A 15,262-nucleotide genomic window follows, 5' to 3' on the forward strand; every position below is an offset into this window, starting at 1 on the left:
TCTGCATTAGTGGAGGAAAGTATGGCCCACAGTAAGAAAATGTGACAATACACCCAGCCTCACCAGAAACAAAACTGGCGGTCATTTACATTATAAAATCATTTAAAGCCTCTAAAATATCAAGTCAGAAAAATGATCATAGGATGATTCCATTTTGATACTCCTCATGTGTATGTACCTATCCAATTCCCGTTTAGAAGGATCTAGAAAGAACACACTAACCACTAACAATTCAGGCAGATAGAAAAGTGAAAGCACCTCCCCTGGTCTGTCTATTCTCCTGTACATTTCATTTTAATACAAGATGGATTTACTCATTGAAACAAGCCCTTGCTGTGTTCTTTCACATTTCCTAGATAAATAGTTCAATTTTGAGAGATGGATCTTAATTTCAGGGCTAAGCCTAGTACATAAATAGCATACACCTGTACAGGGCACACCCACCCACCCTCTTTTCATATTCTGCGTTGTGATTTTGCTGCCTTTGCCGTGTACAGCATCCTTTAAGAAAGTGTTTGGAGGAGCGATGAGGGATCATACTAAAATGACAGCTAGGCGTGGGCAAGCGCAGACACGGCCCCGCCCAGGAGGAAGGACCCTTCCTTTAGAAGACTTAATTACTTTATTGATTGGGGGAGGGGTTGTAACTGAGGAAGAGAATGCCGGCTAAGATGGGGGCAGGAAGGCAAGTCACACAATGCACGAACCATCAAAAGCCACGCACAACCCGGAGCTCAGCTGTGCAAACACTCCCGCAATAAGACGAAGCGCCGAGGCTGTGGCTAAAGGGAAGGTTCTTCATAAAGTCTCGGCTCAACCGAAACCCGGACTTCACAGCGCACTCTTGCACCGAGAACATGTCTGCCCGGCTTTCCACTGATCTTTGCCCCTTAGGTAGCCGAACCCCGCAATGCCATTCCAACTTCTGCAACCGCGCGCCGTGATCGATATTTATAATTACCTTTCTCCTTCACCATGGCAACCGGGTCCTTAGCCGAACGCGGCTGAAGGCAACAGGAATGAGCTCCAGGAGTGCGAGCGCGCCTGGGCGGGCGGCGGACGGACCTGAGTCCCAGAGGCTGCGAGGAGCCGCCCCCAGCACCCGTGGCCGCCGGATCCCCGCTGTCTTCCAAAGTCCCGCCCTCCCCGCGCCCCGCTCCCACGCCCGCCGCGCCCGGCTGGGGACTCTGCCCTCGCTCGCGCCAGCCGAGGCCGCTCGCTCCAGCTGCCGCTGTAGCAAATGCAAAATTCCACCGTCCTAATCGCTGCTCACTGACACCACCTTGCATTCCTCACGCCCAAGCCCAGGCAGAACGGGCAGCCGAAACGCTCCAGAGCCTTGGCCCCCTCCCAGGGTCTGATAAATGATTGCCAGAGGAGGGAGGCTGAGCCACAGCCAGGGACTGTTTCCCTGAGTAAAACTAGTCAATTGTTACATTATTAGTCTCCTATGACAGCTGCTTCCAATTCCTCTTACAGCTTCTTTCAGACAAACTGAATATGCAAAATTGGCCTTAATAGAAAAATAATGCTAGTGGCAACTTCATCTTCCTATGAGAAATGAAGGGTGACATCTGGCTTGCCCTACTGCCTCCCTCTACATTTTACCTGAATCCCCAGGGGAAGGTAGAGGGGACTGAGATACTGAAAGAGAGCCCAGGAAGAGCACGTTGCAGGACCCAATTCCTTATCCTGGATCAAATTCAGGATCAAAGTAAAAATCTGAATTATCCAGTTAGGTAGGATTCCGACTTCCATTTTCTCCCTGCTTCTTTGGCGTTTTCTACACCAACTCCTTTGATGTGGATCGGTGAGCGAGAAGGCTCTGTTACAGCTGAGGGGCAAATAGCCTGGTGGAGGAGCTTGTGCAACCAGGGCCAGCCTAACCTCGATCTGCAGGGGCAGCTCCTGGCTTTCCTGACCCACGAGGTCTGGGACAGGTCTCCCGTGCCTCCCACGAACAGAGGACTTCCTGGTTCAGGAAGCCGATACCCACCCCATCTAGCACCTAATCCAGACCCCTGGGTGCCCGCCCAAAGTCATATATGTCTATCTTGTGGAAGAAATGTGATGAGCAGGAGACACAAAGACAGCCCTTGCCCCATTCAGGGAGAACAGCGGATGGGCAGCACATCTTTCAGAACCAGCATGCACAGCCAGTGTTACACTGTATTTACCGCAAATATTGTAGTGTATTGGCTCTAGGAGAGCCAGGGGAACAGAAAGGAATGGAGCCAACCAACCTGCCTCAGTTTTGACTCAGAGGTTGGGTGGTTATGGCTGAAATAACCAACTTCGGGTGGGGCTGGGGAGAAAGGAGCAAAACACTTCTCCATCTGCATCTGGGGCAGGTCTTTATTGCTGGCTTTCTGGTGTGTAACAGTAGCAAAGCTCAAACAGCTGTGACATTCCTACATCTGTGACTCAGGGCTTTACTATTAATAGCTTGGCTGTCTCAGTCTGTAAGTAAGGGCTAAGTCCCCTTCAGCCCCTGGGTCCTCTTTTCTATGACACGCTTTGCCCACACCACGCCCCTCCCCCACGCCGCCCTACAGGGTCATGGTTTTCCTGTGTCAGCAGCCAGCTGGAATATAAACACTGAAGAGCCTTTAAGCAGCCTCTCTAACCTCCATTCATAACTACGAGCCAAGCATGAGAGGGACGCCATCCAAAATGCGGAGGGATGGCATGGTTCAAAAGCACCTTGGAGACCAGCCCTCTGCATTCCCCATTTTTCATGGCTAAAACTGCACTTGTCTACTTTTCAAGCCCTGATCACGCTCAGAGCCTTTAAAGAGATGCTGACAGCGAAATCAACTGCAGAGTGCTGGAATTAGTTTGTGCGGGCGCTTCTCTGTAAGGCTCTCAGATATTGTGCTCAAAGCTAAGAGAACGGTGATGCTGGGGTATGGTGTGCAGGAGGGGCTGGGTTCCATCCCCAGCACTTCAAAAAAAAAAAAACTAAAGAACAGCCTTCTTTCTTTCTTTTCGTTTTTGTTTTTTCCTGTACCGGGAATCGAACTCACGACCTCTCACTTGCCAGCACACCAGGCAGGTGCTGTGCCACTGAACTAAATCCCCAGCCCCCATAGCTTTCTTTCCTTTACCACCTCCCTTTGTTTCCTGCTGGAGACTGTTGGTTTCCAGTCCAAACTCAACCCTACATGAACGTTCCAGATACTGTAGATGTCATTAGTTTAACTCCTCTTTTTACTCAGGATGATAGATTTAAGTTTATTGACCAAGCTGGTCTCTCCGTGCAGCTTCTAATCTACCTGTAGCCCTTTGGGGATAAACTGCTCCATCTAGAAAGGTTCTTTGGCAGCTTGGGAGACTGAGGAGCAGAGTCTATTCATTTCCAAAGGAGCCTTTTCTAAAGGAAAACTCTACACAGTGGCTCAGAGAGCTCCCCGCTCCAGTGTTTTCCATGGAAAGAATTTTCCTGTACCATAGTCACGGTGCATGAGTCACCAGCAGTTAGCTGCTAAATAACAGTCATATGGCAAAAGTCCCCCCCACAATCAGATGCTGCTACTTTAGGATAAAAGCAGCCACGCTGCACTTTCAAGATAACCAGAGGGTATTGCTAAAGTTATTTTTGGAATGTGGGAGAGTAAAACCAAATTGTTTTTGTCTCCCTGCCTCAGGATAGAACCCGTAAGAGCTTGGAGAACAGAAGCGAAGTGGAGAGATTTTCTACTTACAGTCAAAGCTGCAAGAAATATGGCAAAATAAATCAGGAGAAAAAAATAAAATTGCTAGTGCATAAGAAATCTTTTTATTCTTATCGCTAAGGGTGATTTTCATAGAAATTACCTCAGTCTCCTTCTATTCTGATGAGATAAATCTTCGGAGACAGACACTGACCCAGGGCTTTATTTGTTATTTTACCCCCACCCCTCAATGGACTCATTGCTGCCTTTTCATTCACTAGAAAAATGACGCACGGATTATCAGTGAGCAAAGGACAGAGACCAGTTTGTGGGAGAGAAAAGCTTGTTAGCATACAACCACTCCTGGCAGAAGTTCAAGCCTGCATCATCCCCATAAAAATGCCAAAAGAGGAAAATGTTACTGCTGGAAAATAAGCATCCAGGAAGAGTCCATTTCCTTGCTGCCAAGCTTTCTGCAGGGACCCTGTAGGCAGGAATTTCAGGATCCTCCACTGCTCCAGACCCAGGTGTCCAGGGAGCAACCCTCAATACCTCTTTGGCAAGTAAGCACTCAAAATCCTTTCTAGCAGAATTCAGGGACAGAAAGCTTGACAAGGAGTCCCTTATTTAGCCTCTAATTATGTTTATACCCATTGACACTGATGGGAAGCCTGATGCATGCTACATAGGTCCTGCATAGGCCATACAAAAAGGAGAGAAACAGCTCCTTTGGAGGAACTGGTGATTCCAAATTTTTCTAGCGTGAGACAGATTCCTGTATGTCTGATCCTACCGACTATCATGCCCTTAACTGACAATTCTTAGGATACTTTAATATGAATTTCATAGAATCAATTCCCAGCAACATTCTTGCACCAAAGTTCTTTAAAGTAGAATTATCTTACATTTGTTTCCAAAACTCCCTTGGGATCTTTCTCAAGAGCCAATTCTGAGTCTGGACCTAAGCAATGGGTTACAGCTCAAGAAAATGATAAAAATTATAACAGTTTATCTAAGGTCACCACAAACAATTCACCAAGGATAAAAATGACAGGGTAAACATCAAATTAGTCCTCTTTCTACAGATGCAATAGAATTACTGGAATTCAAAGCATCTTGTGAAAGCTTCACAAATTTTAGATTAATTTCAGGCATATGAGAAGTTCACATAGTACAGAAATAGCTCTGAATTATTTGTGAGGGCCATTTTTAAAAATACTTTACTATTAGCTTTCTTTTCATTAATATTTTTTTTTTCAGTAGAAATCTAGTTATTAGTATATAAAATCAGTTGCTTTCTGTCAGGTAGAACTGTGATATCTTTCCTAGCAGTATTTCCTTCTTTTTGATACTTAATATCACCAGGGGTTGGAACTTAACTATACTGCAATGAAAGGTTAATACGTCTGTGTTTTCAAGACTGTGGGCTATCAGAGGGACGTGCTCAATGTTATGACATCTGCATTCATATAGTAACAGACCCAAAAGTAGGAATACAATTTGGGTTTGGGGGTATACCGGAGATTGAACCTAGGGCCTTCACACTGATCGACATCCCCAGCGCTTTTTATTTTTTGAGATAAGGTCTTGCTAAGTTCCCCACGCTGGCCTCAAACTCGAAATCTTCCTACCCAGTCTCGTGAGTAGCTGCGATTACAGGCATGCCTGTGCCCGGATAAGAATGCGGTATGTGGTGAATGCTAAGTGCGTTAGCCTTCCCTTGTTGTAACAAATCCCTAGGATAGTCAATTTAGAAAAGGTTTACTTTGGGAAGTTTCAGTCTATAGTTGGTTGGCCAAGGCAGCACATCATGGTTGGGAACAGGTAGCACAGCCAAATGCATCTCTGCCCCTGGGCAGGACCCAAAAGAGAGGGGAAGGAAAGGGAGAAGGGGAGGGGGAGGGGTGCAGGAGATGGGGAGAAAAGGAGGAGGGGGAGGGGAAGAGAGGGAGAGAGGGAGAAGAACTGGGCTGGGGTTCCCATTATCCACTGGAGGCTTGTCCCCAGTGACTGGAAGACCTCCCACTAGGCTCCATCTCTTAAAGATCCCATGGCCTCCCCACAGCACCCAGCAGGGGATCCAGCCTTCCACACAGGGACAGTTCAGACACAAACTACAGCATCAAAGAATAAGTGATGATAGGTTGCCATATACAAGTCAAAATTTTAAACAAGTGCTCAGTTTTCATAATCTAATAGACTGATTTAAAAATCCAACTCAAATATATGAGTAAGAAATTCAGTCTCTTAAGTTGGGCTTGGTGGTGCACGCCTGTAATCCCAGCACTTGGGAGGCTGAGGCAGGAGGATCCTTGTGAATTTGAGACCAACCTAGGCTACAAAGTGAGCTCAAGGCCAGCCTGAACTGCATATCGAGACCCTGTCTCAAAAAAGACAAAAAAAAAAAAAAAGGAAATTCAGTCTCTTAAACAAAAGTCAGTTTAGGCTGAGGATATAACTCAGTGGCATAAGCACCTGCCTGGTAAGAGCAAAGTCCTGAGTTTGATTCCCTGTACCAAAAAAAAGAAAAAAAAGTCAGTTTAGCAATTACTTGAAAATATTTGTCAAGATGCAAACCAATAATTGGCCTGTACAGAAAGGAAGCTAAAAAGGAACTTAATCAGGCTGTCATTTTATGAAGTCTTAATAATCTACCCTCAGTATTACTTTCATCACTATTAACTGAGCAGCTATTATGTGTCAGCCACCATTCCAGTCTCTTTATGGTTATCCCCACATTTAGTCATAGCAAAAGGGTGAAGTACATGTTATCACACTTTACATGGGAGAAGAGTCAGGTTTGTCAGAGTTCAAAGCTACAGGCTCTGGCTTGGGGTTGCTGGGCCTTCCCTTGTACAGGGTTATGAAAGAGCCTCTCCTTCCCATTCCCTAACTACACACACACACACACACACACACACACACACACATGCACATTGACTTCTTTGATATTTCTTTTTTTATTTTAAATAGAAAAAAACAGTAACAAAATAACAACAGCAAAGACAAAAACAACACAAAAGCCTGGTAATCTGAGCAACTTTGTTGAAGATAACAATATGTAATATAACAACCACTATTAATTCCTATCATCTTGTTTCTTTGGTATTTCTCAAAGACCTGGAATAATGGACGCGAAGTTGGATTTGGCCCTGTCTGTGTAAAACAATCCTCTCCTTTGTTACCTTATCCTTCGTTATTTCTTGAGCTTCATGCCATAGGACTTGTTCCCTAAACCATGTCATAGCTGTGACTCATCCTGGGCTGGACAGGAGAGGATGGTATGCCCAGATCCACAGATCTAGCCTTCCAAAATGCTGTTCAGTAATCTTCCCTGTCCAGCCATTCTTAAGGAAGGGCATTTCTGTGGTTTATGTAAAGAGAGAGAGAGGACTTTTTTTTTTTTTTGGTTACAGGATTGTTACAAGCTTTAGAAAACCCACATCTGCCCCCTTTCTTTGGCCTCACAGTTCTCCTAATTATGCCCTGGCATACTCCTCCAAAATAGCCTTTCTCTTATTCTCCTGGGACGTTTCCATCATCACCCGCGGGACAAGCCAAATATAACAAGCAACAGGCACGACCATTCCAGCATCCGCCACCACAGGAAGGCAGCGCCGTCATCGAAGAGTTCTCAGTGCACAGAGAGAAGGAGCCATGCGGCCAACACGCTGGTTGGTGAAAATCTACCACTTTTATTAGTAAACAGGCCTTCATGAATTTGAAAACTAAAGTCCTCAGGCAAACTTGACGAGGGTTACCCAACCACCTAGAAATGGAGCAAAGTTCCTCGTGTCTGGCCTCCTACCAGAGGTTATTCTCCTATGCCGCAGCGGCCACACAGGCAGGCTGGTTAAAAACAGGCCGCGGGGGAATTACAGCTCCACCACGTGCCGAGTGACCTTGCGCACACTGCTTTCTCTCTGTGGGACTCGGCGGTCTCATCTGGGAGCGGGAGTAACCAGTCCACCCGTGAGGGTGTGGTGAGGACTGGGCCAGCCTTGTGGGCGTGCAGACTGCATTGGCAGAGGCCTCCAAGTGCAGAGGGCTGTCCATTTCGTTTAGTTGTTGCTGTCATGTTGAAATGTGAACCTGTGTTTTGTAAGCAGAGTCCAAGGAGACAGTGGGACACACGGGTGACCAGATGAGGTGTGTGCACCACGTGTGTCTCCCATTCTTGCGGCCAGTTACCTCAGAGCGTTTGCAATCAGCCATGAGCCCAGAATCAGGGGGGCCTAACACGTGGGGATTCAGGAACACTCCAAAGTGAGGACAAGGGCAGTGCTCTACATCCATGGCTGCTGAGACAAGGCTGCCAAAAGGCCATTTTCCTTTCAAACCATTTGCTTTGCATGCAGAAAGAAGGCAGTGGGAGCCCTGGCATTTCCCTTCCTGCTGTGCTCCTTTCCTGGGTTAGCCAACCACGTCACACGCGCAGAAAATGACGGCACGGAAGGGCAGGGGAAACAGGGCCACCCAGTGCCCCATTTTGTTTCAGTCTCTTCTGACTCATAAGTCAGCCAAAGGGAGACCACTGCGTTAGTTTTGTGCAGGATTTCCACCGTTCTGGAAGGAACGAAATACATATATATGTACAATTGATGGAATGCAAATTGCGTAATTCCAGTGATTCTACATGAGTTAAACGCTCTTACATTTGCATGTAAAATTTGCATTGCATAGTATAAAAATGAAAGGTAAACTTCATTTTGTAATTGTAATTTTACCATAGGACAATATTGAATAGAAATCAAAACCCTACAAATTGAAGCTGGACACAGTGGCACGTGTCTGTGACCCACGCACTTGGGAGACAGAGGCAAGAGGATCATGAGCTTGAGGCCAGCCTGAGCGTCACAGTGAGACACTTTCTCAAAAACAATAATAAACTAACTAACTAAATAAATGCATACGTACTACAAGGTGAGAGTCCACAAAACAAAGTAGCTTCGTATTTTAGTACTTTTAGTGGCATGTTTTTCCTGCATTTTGAACCAGGAGCTCCCTAGTTTTCTTTTGCCTTGGGCATCATATATTATGTACTCTGCACTGATAAGAACAGGGATAGGACATGAAAGGATCAGACACAGAGGAAATAAGATGAAGAGTAATAATAGTTGTCATTGTTTAGTTTCTCACGATGTCATCAATCTACAACAAAGTAGGATAAGCTTGAAAGCTGTACAATTCAAGTTTTCAAAACTGTTTTCGGTTATAAAGAGCCTTTGATAATGCTCATAAGTCTAACCTGCAATTCCTTAAAGAAGTGAGCTGCCTTCCTGATTCGTTCTTATATAAGCTTTGCTGACAAATCGGAAAAGGCAAAGTGAAAGCAAGCGGCAAAGCAAGAGTGGCCTGGATGGTAGGAAATCATCCCAGAAAGACAAAATTATTATTATGAGCCCACTCTTGCATTCAGCAAGTATTTATGGAGTGCTTGCTAAATCCCTGGAACTGTTCTGGGTACTGGGGTATCACAGAGCAAAATACAGACAAAACTCCCCACCATGCCAGTTCTAGAGTTTACATTCTAGTTGAAGGTGGAGTTGCCTAATAAAATACGTAAGTAAATTTTACATATGTATATGATAAGAAGTGTTAGGATCTATGGCAAAAAAGCAAAGCTGGAAGAGCGAATGTTGAGGGGAAGGATCTGGGGTTTTAAGTAGTAATGGTTTTAAGTGGTAGAGGAAAGCTTGAGAAACTTTCACTTGAGGAAATATCTGACAAAGGAGAAAGAGGAACTTATCTGGATCCCAGACGGAGTAAATAGTAGAAGCAAATGTCCTGAGGTAGGAGCTTACCTCTGCGTCAAGGCAGTGGGAGGCTGGGAGAGCAAGCATGAAGGCAGCGAGGTGGAAGAAGTTGTTGGAACCCTAGAGGTCACTGTGGAGACATTGGCTTTCCCAGGAGTGAGGTGGGAAGCCACTGGCAGTCCCGTGCTGAGACTTTCATGATCTGACTGTCATCTCCATGGGATCCTCTGGCTGCCGTACAGTGACTGGAGTGAAGAGGATGTTGAATACGTGCGTGAAGTAAAAAAGACCTCAGGGCTGAGGAGAGGACATAACAGCCTTAGCGGAAGAAAGACCGTAGAAATTAAGAAATGAAAACTGAGGAAAGCCTGCATCGATCTAAGCAATGAAACACCAAAGGACAGATGCCAGTAAAGTATCCTTTTATCCTTTCCTAGCATAAAAAAGCTTGAGATGATGTACTTTGAAAGCGAAAGAGCCTAAATCAATGAGAGAAAACCAGCAGATGTGGAAGATTACAGAAGACTTAAAACTCACACCCTAAGACGTGGCGGCGTAGCTCAGTGGCAGAATGCTTGCCTAGGTTCCTTCCCTGTGCTGAAAATAAAATAAAATGAAATAAACACAAACATAAAACAAAATAAAAGGCCTAAATATAGGAAACCTAAGAAGCAGATGATATATTCAAGATAAAAGACATAAGAATACCCCCAAGATGAAGACAGATCTGAATCTGTAGATTTAACCTGCAAAATTCGATACAGGGTTCTAACTCTGAGTCCTACATTAAGTTTTTCAACTGTAAAGAATATCATTCTCTAGATATCCAGGCAGAAAAAAGACTCTTGTCTACAAAAGCAGAAAAATACACACTTCTTACCAGTAACACTGGTGTTTGGAAGACAAAGAGGCCGTACCTGGAAGTCTCAGTAGAAGGAAAGAGTTCACCCGCCAAACCCTACAAATAGCCAAACAGTGGTCAGGTGTGAAGGCAGTGGTAGGCACTGCAAATGCAAAGGCGTTTCTCAGGCAGTGCAACACCAAAGGCACTTCCTAGGAAAGCACCTTCGCAACAACACCCAGCCAGTTATGAGATGTGTCAAAACAAATCCAGGAACTCAAACGTAGTAAAAGAACTAGCAGTGATTGGTGAAATCAATTACATACATAACGGACACCAGTTACTCAAGTATGGTTACAGGAAAGAATGAGAATGTTCTGAGCAAAGAAAAAAATGCAAACAATATTATAACAAAACTGAGGAGGTTGGAGGAGTGCCCAAGTGCTGCTTTCCTCATGTTTACAGCAGAGAGAATGATGTGCACGAGCCTGTCCTGGATTTGCAATCTAAGCATCTCGCAGAGCAGTCTCAGATCGCATCACCCAGGCCCTTCAGCTTTACTCAGAGACTGTGCACAACCTCTTCACCGCTTTTATATCCCAGTTCCCGTGTCTTGCACTTGAGAAGAGAAAGAGTATCACAAGGCACATTTCTCTTCAGGGTAATCATTATGCATTGCAAACATGACTAATAAAAAATGGCAAACTAGAAGAGAAAAAAGATAGCATAGCTTTACTTTTTTATAGATTATATACAGATTCGTAGTGTAAGAACCAAAATTGTTTCTTATTTATTTCTAGGATTTCCCTAGACACTTTCCTGCATAGATTGATGAATAAAAACAACCATGATCCATTGGTTCTAAGGATTTTAGTTTATCTTCCTAGTTACTTAACCTGCATATTCATGAAAACACCGTGGAATTCTCAGAAGACTTTGATTAATCACTGTAGAGTCACTGCCCAGGTGGAGGAATATGCCTTGGGAGTCCTTGCCTAGCACTTCTTCTGTCCTCATTCTACCCCTCTTTGCTCCTCCCAACGCTGCGGTACTGGGAACTGACCCCAGGGTTTTACCCTGAGCTACATCCCCCTCCCTTTTCTTCCTTCTTTTCTCTTCTCCTCTCTTCTTTCTTTTTAATTTTGAGGCTGGGTCTCACTAAGTTGCTAAGCTGCCTAGGTTGCGCTCATACTTCCAATGCCCCTCTCTCAGCCTCCTCGAGTTCTGGCATTACAGGTGTGCACCACCTGCCCAGATCTCTACCCCTCTGTGTTTGTTTGTTTGTCTGTTGACACAGGGCCTCACTATGTAGTCCAGGCCGGCCTCAAACTCATGGTGACCCTCCTACTTCAGCCTCCTGAGTGCCGGCATTATTACAGGCATGCTCCAGCACTTGTGGCCCCTCTGCCCTTCTGAGAAAGCATTGAGCCATACCTCTTCCCCTTAGCCAGAGATGTCTGGACTGTTAGCAGACACTGGGTTGGAGACAGACCCATACACTGAATAGCCAAGGACTTATAATTTATATCATGTTTTGAAACAGATGAATTGGTCCAATTAAATTTTCATTCCTGAGAATCTGAAGTAAGAGAAATAGATAAAAGCCTCAGCCTGTGGTGGGACCCACATTAAAAGATGAAATAAGCCCAGGCCCAGGGCAGGCATCACAGAGCCATGTGTGTACCAATGAGCTAAGCGCCAGTGGGTGAGAAGAAGCCTCCCCACCCCGGAGAAGCGGGCAAGGTCGTTCCCCAAAACTAGACTCTAGTCCTGGAGCAGCCTAAAAAGAAAGGAATCTAAGTTCTCCCTATTTTATGCTTTTAAAAAAAGCTAAAACTTTTGCCTTGATGCACTGATCACTTTAGATTACCGACAACAACAGAATGATACTCTGAAGAGGGCAAACATGCTCATCAAATGTATTTTTTCTCAAGAGAATCGAAGATGAATTAGGTAATTTTATTGTGCAAACATAGTGGAATTTGTATGCATACATACTGGCCTAAAGTCCTTTTTCATTTAAAATATGTAAATAAGGCTTCTTGGGTAAATTGTGGTAATGGGGGCTCACAACTGCCTCATAAACAAACATGACTTTAATGTCTTTTTAGCTACTATTATATTTTAGGGGAAGAATATGATTTATGACATTTATCAGGTGCTGCAGAAATGAGTCACTGTATAATGATATTCTACTGTATTTACATATATACATGGGCTTTCTTTAAAAAATTTAAACAGCTGTGTATTGCTACAGTTCAGCCAAAGATTGTGCTAGTACTCTCTGACACACATGCGAAGTTGGCTATTGAAAGAAGTAAAGAAAATAATTTTCATCCTTCTTTTCCTTCTCACCATCTTTAACAAAATGAAAAATACTCTGCCTAAGAAATGGATTTGTTGGGGTTTGAGGGAGATTAGAGGAAGCACAGGAAGGGAAGAATTTAGAACTTAAATTCTTCATGGTTTTGGATCTGGAGTTACAATATATTCTTTCCTTTCTGAATAATATATACTAAGAGCCCTGAGCATTTACCAGTATGCTTCACTGGCTATTAAATATGCACACAGGAAAAAGCACCAAAGCCATAAAAACAGCATTAAACCATTGTCTCCACAATCATGAGCCCGGTAAGCATAAAGGTGAGAATAGAAAGAAATGAATGGCTGTTAACTCAATAATTATGCTAATGATTTTACTGATCATCTAAACATGCAAATCATCGTCTCTGTGGGCCTGAAAATGGTATATAGACCAAAGAGACCTAAATCAAGCTCTCAGTGAATTTACTTTCTAGGTGGGCACACAGCACAAGTTACCTACATAAACCAAAAAATGAGCGAGAAGGAGATCGGAAGCAGAGGTACTGAGAAAACTCTACACACATATGAAAGCAAGAATACTTGCTACTCAGCAAAAGAGATACGTAAAGGAAAGGTTCAAGTAGAATGGGTCCTCTCCAGTTACACAGAGTTACCGAAACATAGCTGAGCTCAATATCTTTTCAGCAACAACTCCAACATATAGAAAATGAAATGGGTCATTCTTAGTATCTTTTTTTTTTAATAAAGAAACTAACCAAGAAATGTACTGGAGCTGGCCTGGTGACACATGCTTGTAATTGCAGCCTCTCAGGAGTCCGTGGCAAGAGGATTGCAAGTTTGTGGCCAGTGTATGCTACTTAGCAAGACCATATCTCAAAATAAAATTTAAAAATGGCTGTGGAAGTAGTTCATGGTAGTGTGTTTGTGCAGGGCCCCTTGTTCAATCACTTGTACTGTTAAAAAAAAAAAGAGAAATGTACAGTACTGGAAGTAGCTGCTTGCATCATTGTTAAACTCTTAAAATTGAACCATGATTTACATTAGATTAAGTTCAGCTGAAGTATTACTAAAAAAATTGATCTCACATAGTATTTCCATCAAGGATAATATTGGACCAGCTGATGACCTCAACAACTGGTTAGCTACCTATTAAGTAGCCACTTCTGCTCCAGTACTGCTGGCTACCAAGTGATTATGGAGTTTCTACCCTCTAAGGACAAGTCTGGCCTGAAGAAAGGATAAGAGGTGAACATATTCAACAACACACTAGACTCACATGACAGCACTTCAGGGAAAAGACTGATATGAAACACAACTGGGAATTGTCCCACTAGACCAGAATATTCTAGTGATGTCAAAAATGACCTTACAAATTATCTGGGTCATGACGGTCAGAAAGGGAGAAGGCTAGTGCTGGCAGTGGCCCCAATAATTTGACCTTTCTTTCCAAGTCCATTTTTATCCCATGGGGTCTCATTCTGTGTCGTGAGAATTCTCCCTTTTCACTTGGGCTGTGTGCAAACCTTTGTGACCTGGGTTTTTCTGGGCACTGTGAATCAGAATGTCTCTGATGTCGTCTGATGGATTTCAGTTGCTATCTATGGCTATAGAACTTGGATGAGGAGAGACTTCTAACAGCAGATAAACAACTCTTGTGGGCTACATTAAGGCACTTGCAGCATAAAGAAAGAAACTAGCTAAGCAATATCTCAGAGTAAAAACTCTACCTTCCTTTACATCGTATGTTTGCAGACCTCTAAGTTGTAGGATATAAGCAATTTTGAAGATTAAAGATAAAAGATGTAAATAGGCATGACTGCCCATATGGGATTTTTCTTTTTCTTTTTCTTTTTTTTTTTGGCTTTTTTCCGGTACCAGGAATCAAACTCATGACCTTGCGCTTGCCAGGCAGGCGCTGTGTTGCTGAGCTAAATCCCCAGCACCTTACAATTTTTTTTTTTTTTTAAATTTTTAATTTTAGTGAAAACTAGTTACATTTACTTTCAGGGGAAAACTTTGACTTAATTTTAAATTGTGTTCAGTGGTGGAAGTATAAAATAATGTAGCCACTCTAGAAAACAGTTTAGCAGTTCCTCAAAAAATTAAATACAGAATGCCTTATGTCCCAGCAATTCCACCCCTGATATATATACTCCAGAAAATGGAAGACATATAGCCACACAAAGCCTTGTGAAAAAGTGTTCCTAGCAGCATTATTCACAACAGACAAAAAGGAGAAACAATGCAAATGACAATCAGCTGGAGAAACAAAATGGATAAATCCATAAGGAAGAATATTACTCAGCCATAAAAAAAGAATAAAATACTGATACATGCTATGACATCAAAGAACCTTGAAAAGAAAGAAACAAAAAACAAAACATCATGGGTTGTTTGATTCTATTTACATGAAATGCCTGGAATGGACAAATGCACAGCTAGATGAAATAGATGGATAATTACCAGGGGCTAGGGGTTGTGGTTAAGAGAGAGAAATTCCTAGAGGGTACAAGGTTTCTTTGGGGGAGGGAGCTGATAAAAAATGCTCTAGAATCAATTAGTGGTGATAGTTGAACAACTTTGTAGATATACTAAAATAATCATAGAACTGTACCAGACAAAATGATGAATCTATGAACTATTAAGTATATCTCAATTAAAAATATATGAAGCACCTTTATTTACCA

At 43.4% G+C, this 15,262-nt stretch overlaps 1 protein-coding gene across 16 annotated transcripts in view; it reads right to left on the bottom strand.

Moving 5' to 3' along the window:
* The window catches only part of Ablim1 (actin binding LIM protein 1), a 287,439-nt gene that overhangs the window by 169,760 nt on the left and 102,417 nt on the right, over window positions 1–15,262 (bottom strand). For 13 of the 16 annotated variants that reach the window (XM_005387838.2, XM_013515790.1, XM_005387833.2 and 10 more), the window contains exon 1: window positions 962–1,304. The exons of the other annotated variants lie outside the window; for them this stretch is intronic. In XM_005387838.2, the coding sequence (XP_005387895.1) occupies window positions 962–1,289 (328 nt within the window). In that variant the 5' untranslated portion in view covers window positions 1,290–1,304. Of the gene's footprint in view, window positions 1–961; window positions 1,305–15,262 lie in introns of those variants that run through there. 16 annotated transcript variants of the gene reach the window in all.

The sequence above is a fragment of the Chinchilla lanigera genome, unplaced genomic scaffold, assembly GCF_000276665.1.
Source record: "Chinchilla lanigera isolate Chin_1 unplaced genomic scaffold, ChiLan1.0 scaffold00030, whole genome shotgun sequence".
NCBI classification, from domain to species: domain Eukaryota; kingdom Metazoa; phylum Chordata; class Mammalia; order Rodentia; family Chinchillidae; genus Chinchilla; species Chinchilla lanigera.